At 40.4% G+C, this 6468-nt stretch overlaps 1 protein-coding gene across 1 annotated transcript in view; it reads right to left on the reverse strand.

The window, feature by feature from the left end:
* Window positions 1-6468, reverse strand: part of PREX2 (phosphatidylinositol-3,4,5-trisphosphate dependent Rac exchange factor 2) — a 324079-nt gene that overhangs the window by 130133 nt on the left and 187478 nt on the right. The window contains exons 24-25 of the mRNA XM_012554436.1: window positions 2627-2849; window positions 1863-2070 (exon numbers count right to left, since the gene is read on the reverse strand). Coding sequence (XP_012409890.1) covers window positions 1863-2070; window positions 2627-2849 — 431 coding nt within the window. The remainder of the gene's footprint in view (window positions 1-1862; window positions 2071-2626; window positions 2850-6468) is intronic.

A 6468-nucleotide genomic window follows, 5' to 3' on the forward strand; every position in this document is an offset into this window, starting at 1 on the left:
AACTATTTGTTCTGTAAGCCTTCACCTGAAGTATGATAAAATATAAAAAAAAATAAAAAAAAAAAAAATGATGCATCCAATATGGAGATTTTAATCTCTAAATTTTAAAGATGTAGAAAGCAAAGGATCATGTCAGCTATGATTTCATTCATATAATATTTAATTACCATAAAGGCTTAGAATAATTTCTAAATATTTGTATCAAAACTTTATTATCCATGGAAATATGGGATTATATACATGTATGTGAAGTAACAGAAGCCCTAGCAGCACAGTGGGTAAGCACTCAGTTGCTAACCAAAAGGTTGGAGGTTCGAACCCATCAGCCATTCCATAGGAGAAAGCTGTGGCAGTTTGCTTTCATAAAGATTACAGCCTTGGAAACCCTATGGGGAAATTCTACTCTGTCCTGTAAGGTAGCTATGAGTCAGAATTGACTCAACAGCAATAGGCATGCGAAGTAAACAATACACATCTCATATCAATTTAAATCTACAACCACATAAAGAGAGTACAAAAAAACAGCGTTGTTGTTAGGTGCGGTCTAGTGGGTTCAGACTCAGCAACCCCATGTACAACAGAATGAAACACTACCCGGTCCGGTGCCATCCTCACAATCGTTGCTGTGTTTGAACCCATCATTGCAGCCACTGTGGCTATCCAATAGTGTTTATTTCATTTTCAGAGTCTACCAACTTTGGAGACGTTAAGTAATTTCCATCACTTGAATGGATGAGCAAGCATGATGTTAGGCACTGTGCTGATGGTTTTTTTATATGATTTTTATCATTTTCACCACAAACTTGTAATTGGTTATTATTATTCATCCTGTTTTTTAGATGAGAAACTGAGGTTTAGCGCCAAGACTAGAATCCAGGCTTCTATTCCCAATCCCATGTTGTTTTAACCATCCCGAGCTGCCTAGATTAGAGGTCAACAATAAACACAAGCCATGATGTATTACATCATCCTAAAAAAAAAAACCTAAACCAGTTGCCATTGAGTTGACTTTGACTCATGGTGACCTTGTGTGTGCAGAGTAGAACTAGGCTCCCTAGGGTTTTCATGGCTGTGATGTTTCGGAAGCAGACCGCCCTGTCTTTCTTCTGAGGCACCTCTGGGTGGGTTCAAATTGCCAGTCTTTTGGTTAGCGGCCAAGCATTTAACGATTTGCATCACCCAGAGACTCCTATATCATCCTAAAGAGGCAAGCAATTCTTCATAACAGTCCAATGATTCATTTCTTAAATAAGAATTAGAGTTGATTTCTTTGGAAAAATTCTAATTAATTGTGTTCATCTTCTCTTAGTTAAAACTTTCAAACTGTTGCCACAGCTCTTGGGGTTATTGCTTAGTACACTATTGATTCAATCAGACCAGAAATAATTACTGGTCCTAGGGATACATTATTTTACATTTACTCATTTAACAACCGGGTTAAATGGTAAGTACTTGCTATATGTTAAATGTTTCATAAATATCTACTGAGTGCATATACATTAAACACTGTGCTATGTTCTGTAAAGGACACAAGGCACTCCCAATATACAGCCACTACTCTTTCAATCACATTTTTCAATTTCATACTTGCACTCTGACACTGATTTAGTGCTCTTCTATGTTAGAGATTTGTCTTTCTCTTCCCTTAAAATATCTATCTATATATATTTGCTTTTTTCACATATTCATAGTTGTTTTTTTTTTTTTTTTATTTTTACAGTGTTAGAATGAAGAGGATCTATAAAGTCAGCACAAATCTCACACATTTCCAAAAACTAAGGAGAGGATGATTGATTTTCAAAGGCACATTTTCTATACTGATTCTATTAGGGAAACTTAAAAATATAGTTTAAAATACTTACTCATCTATTTGACAAACACACATCTCCACCTCTTTCAGTGCAGTCTGAAGCTTTCCCAACAGTTTCTGATAGATATCTTGGGTTTCTAAGTCTTCTTCCTTTAACAAATACCGGAGACCATGCCCATCTTGCTGTCCTAGAGACAGACCGGAAGGCGCCGCCATGGTTGTAATTGTATGCTGAATGTACACCATTGGGCTCAGCTTCCCTGAGGAGTTAAAAGCATTCCAAAGTAACATTTACTACCTTGAACTTACAGTAACAAATTAAGTTCAATTCATTTTAGGTGCTCGAGCTAATATAAAATAAAATTTCGATCCAATGCTGAATTTAATTCAGGAAGTAAAGCTTGTGGGGAGTTGTAATTAAAATCTAGGAATGCATTCCGATCCCTCTTCCTATTGTGGTGGTGCTGAATCGTATTATACATCCCTGTAGTTGCCACTCCTGTATTTTTCTCAAAGTCATAAGGCCATTTCGAGGTAGTGGTTTTCATAGAAAGACGAGCTGTGCCTATCACACACATAAGGAAGGCAAGAGCAAGCGTTCTTCTTAGAAGAAAAAATAATAAAGACGTGTAACTCCATCTTCATTCTATAAACACTTACGCATAATTACCCAAATGGTTATAGTGAGGAATCCTTTTATATAAAAGTTCAGACTTGCTTATATACCAGGAATCTATCAAATGTCAGGGATGCTGTAATAATTACGATTGCATAAATTCCTTCTCGTGATTGGATAAAGTTTAAAATCTAACATACCTTGCTCCGAAGATTTATTCTCTTTATCATGAGAATTATGCTTCCTACTGTCCAACTGAACACCAAACGCGCTCCCTAGGGAGGTTGATGTTTTGGGATAAGAAACTTCCATCACATTGACATGGCAATTGGTAGGGCAGAAATCACTGCTGTGCAATGGCGAGATTTTAGATTTGGCCTGTTTAAAGGTGGGCCAGGCTCTATTCTTCAGTACACGAGAAAACTGTAAATTAAGGAAAAAATACATGTCATTGAACACATAGTAACAACGCAAACATTTCACTGCATATTCATCACAAAAATCACAAGAAAATTAAATCATGTCAACTGGAACGAGGGAAATAAATTATAAGTTGTTACAAATTAAATTGTTATTTCAAAACCCAAACATTCTTAATAAAACAAAGCAATATCTGCAGCAAATGCATTTGATTCCCTTGAAACTATGATTGCAAAGTTAGGTGCTAAACAAATGAATTAATGTGACCAACACAACTTACTAGGACTCAAATCCACAGGCTCCTAACAGGTGAGAGAGTCTGATAGAGAACCGGCACCTCAGGACACCAAGATAAGAACCAGACCTTCAAAGCAAGGTAAGGTGTCAGATAGGCTGGCTGTCCGGTTAAGGGCAGAAGATGAGATCATTCCAAATATCACCAAAAGGCCAATCCAAAGCCTGAGTCTATGGATCAGTCTGAAGTGAGGTTTGATGGTGTTGACCCAATAACAAGATGAAAGACAGAACCAACTATACTTCCTACGCCTCCTGCTAATCAATGCTGAGCACACGGGTCACGATCAGTCTGAAGGCTGGTGTGGACTGTGCTTTCACGCCCTTGAGAACAAAGTGATACTTGAGGGATTAAACAACTTCCAAGTGTAGCCACTCCACTGCTTAAAACTCTGCAATGGGTTTCCACTGAAGTCAACTAATGCTTGCCATGGTTTACAAAGCCCTCCAAAATCGGATGCTCACCTATTTATCTCAAGCTCTCTTCACCTTGCTCCCTATGCTGGTCTTCACTCAGTTCTTCCCACTCACCATCTGCTCATTCTGGGCCTTTGTACAGGCTGTTCAGTAGGTCTAGAATGTTCTCCTTCCCTCACTGACAAACTTACTCCTATGCAACCTTCAAGTTCCATCAAGAGGGCTTCCCTGACCCCGACTCTAGGTTAAATTTCTGGCTATGTGATAAGTTTCAGCACACTGCCTCACCTTTTGCAATCCTTCTTATAATTATAAATAATTGTTTTATGTCTATCTCCCCTGGCAGAGGGTAAGATTTGTGACGGTCATACCTACATCTGTCTTGTGTCCCACTGTATCCCCAACAACCAGAACAGCGGTCAACAGTCAGCACTGTATAAATACGTGTCTCCTGGAGATGACCTCAATTGTAGTTTCAAAAACAAAGGACTGAGAGTCACAGACTACCTGATGCTAATTACGACTGTCACAATAACTGATGGAATGTTGGGCAAGTCACTGCCCTTTTGTCAATCTTAGTAAAATGAAGGACATGCATTAATCTCTATGTTCACTTTTCGTTGGAAAACTATAAACATGAGTATATCAATTTATTTTACTAGTATGGCAATAACTTGGGCCTTGAAAGAGACAGAAATAAAAACTACCACCGGCCACTGCCTAACTTCTCTAGGACAAATCCAACAACAAGCATGTGGGGAAGAAAAGAATAAGGACGTGATGTGAAAAATCGCATCATGTAAATATAAGCTTACCACTAGAATATAAACTATCTTATATGTATAGTAAACTGTGTTTTCAAATGCATGTCAGAAGCCGTGCAGCTCAGGTACCAAAATGGAACTGGACTGAAATGCATGAAACTAATGACAAAATTGCTAACAATTTCATAATAACGTATAGTGAAAATATCCTAAACACTACAAGCGAGGAAGGAATTTAGAGAACACCTGCTCTGCCTTCCTCTCTCTACCAATACCGGAACTATGTCTGGGAGACTTAGGCGGGACAGACCTAGAATTTAAGGCCAGACGCAAACTTCCAGTCAGAAATTCTTTTATACAATTGACGCAGGATAAAGATCCCAGTTTAGGCTGCCATGATACACGCACAAAGGCACACAAACCGATTTTGGTGCATCATAGCATCCGCCATGACAAGCACTTATGCTTCTCTTGCCTTCTACGAGATGCATTATTCCACACCCTGTGTTAATGCTGGGGGGCTAGCCCTTGCCCTCATACACTGCATGTTCTATTGGTGGAGATCGGTAAACACAAGTAGTAAGAACTTACGGAAAGTGCTGAGAAGGAAGTGAACAGGGCAAGGTCATGAAACGTTACTGGAGTGATTAGAGAAAGTGCGGGAAAAATCCCTAGCCCCTGAGACAGCTTCCTACAGCTTTCTAGTCTGTCTCAGTGCAAATGCTCTGAACACAGTGCATCCACCCCATACACATATATAACCATATATTTAAATGTGTCTGCGCTCTTTAAAAAAGAGAGTGAGTCAGAAGAGAAAACTTCTCTGCTAAGAACTTCTCTTGGAGAAGAGAGAGCCTTGTGAAAGTAAGGCTGTCTTCCATCCGGGGGTGTCCCTAGGAGAGGGGAGAGCAGGAGGGACCTCACAGCCATGGGCAATGGAAATACGCTAGATACATTTTGGAGATCAAAAAGTGCTCCCAGATTACATGCCACGTTACTGAATGTCGAGACCTTTCTTTAATGCAAACCTAAAAAGAAGGAAGGTCCTATTCTTGTACTGACTGGGAAACAGGCAAGAGAACACATTCTCATTGCACCATGCAGGTGTAAGTGGCTCTGTAAATATGAACCTGCCTATCTTCTCAGCAAGAGCCAATGGAACACTGGGCTCATTCATCTTCATCTTTGGAGGAGGAGCTCACAAGAAAGGAAAGCAAAGCTCTTTACCTCAAATAAAAACCACAATTTTCCAGTAAAGGAATGTACAGGGTGTAGGATGGAATGAGTTGGGGGGTAGGGCTTTATACCTACTATGGATAGCTTAGCCCATACTTCTTACCACATTCATTCATGTATTCAACAATTACGTATTGAGGGCCCTCTGCGTGTCAGGCACGGTTCTAGGCATGGTGGGAAATGCCAACGAACTACACAAAGATTCCTGCCTTTTTAGTGATTACATTCTAACGAGGAGAGAATCTAGCAGTAAACATAATAAACAAGTCAGTTACACAATGTTACAGAATGATAAATGCAATTAAAAAAAAATGGAGCACAGTTCCGGCAAAATGGCGCTCTAGGCAGAAGCACCACGCCGTCCCTCCACAGCAAAGACCTGAAAAACTAAGCCGAACAGAGAAAACAACAATCCTGAAACCCTAAAGCATCAAATGAAGAGATAAAGAACTCAGCCAAGCACCAAATGGAGTGAGAAAACTGACAGAGAACAGAGAGCGAGGAGAGATTCATGTAGAGGTCCCCTACTAGCTAATGCAGTGCGGATCCACCATTGTGGACTCCTATCGGAGACCAGCAAACAGGGGATACGAGAAAGCAGCTTCACGGAGCTTCCAGCGGGAGACAAAACAACTGGTAATTTGCAATACACACTTTCCCACCCCCCAACCTTCTTCACCTTGACTCGGCCTCCTCTGCTTCCCGCAGCCATAATCTCTTGACCGGGAAACACCGGCTGCTTGGATTCCACACACCCGAACCGGCCGGCTCTCTGAGTGCCATTTCTCTTGGCTGCTGGTATTGCTTTTTTTTCTGCTTCTTTTGATTTCTTCCTTACCTCTCACCACCTCCCCTTCCTTTCGCTCAAATACCTGGCTCTGTGCGCCATCTTTGCTTCTTCCTGAGGGGCT

This window comes from Trichechus manatus, unplaced genomic scaffold (assembly GCF_000243295.1).
Source record: "Trichechus manatus latirostris isolate Lorelei unplaced genomic scaffold, TriManLat1.0 scaffold00018, whole genome shotgun sequence".
In the NCBI taxonomy this organism is placed as follows: domain Eukaryota; kingdom Metazoa; phylum Chordata; class Mammalia; order Sirenia; family Trichechidae; genus Trichechus; species Trichechus manatus.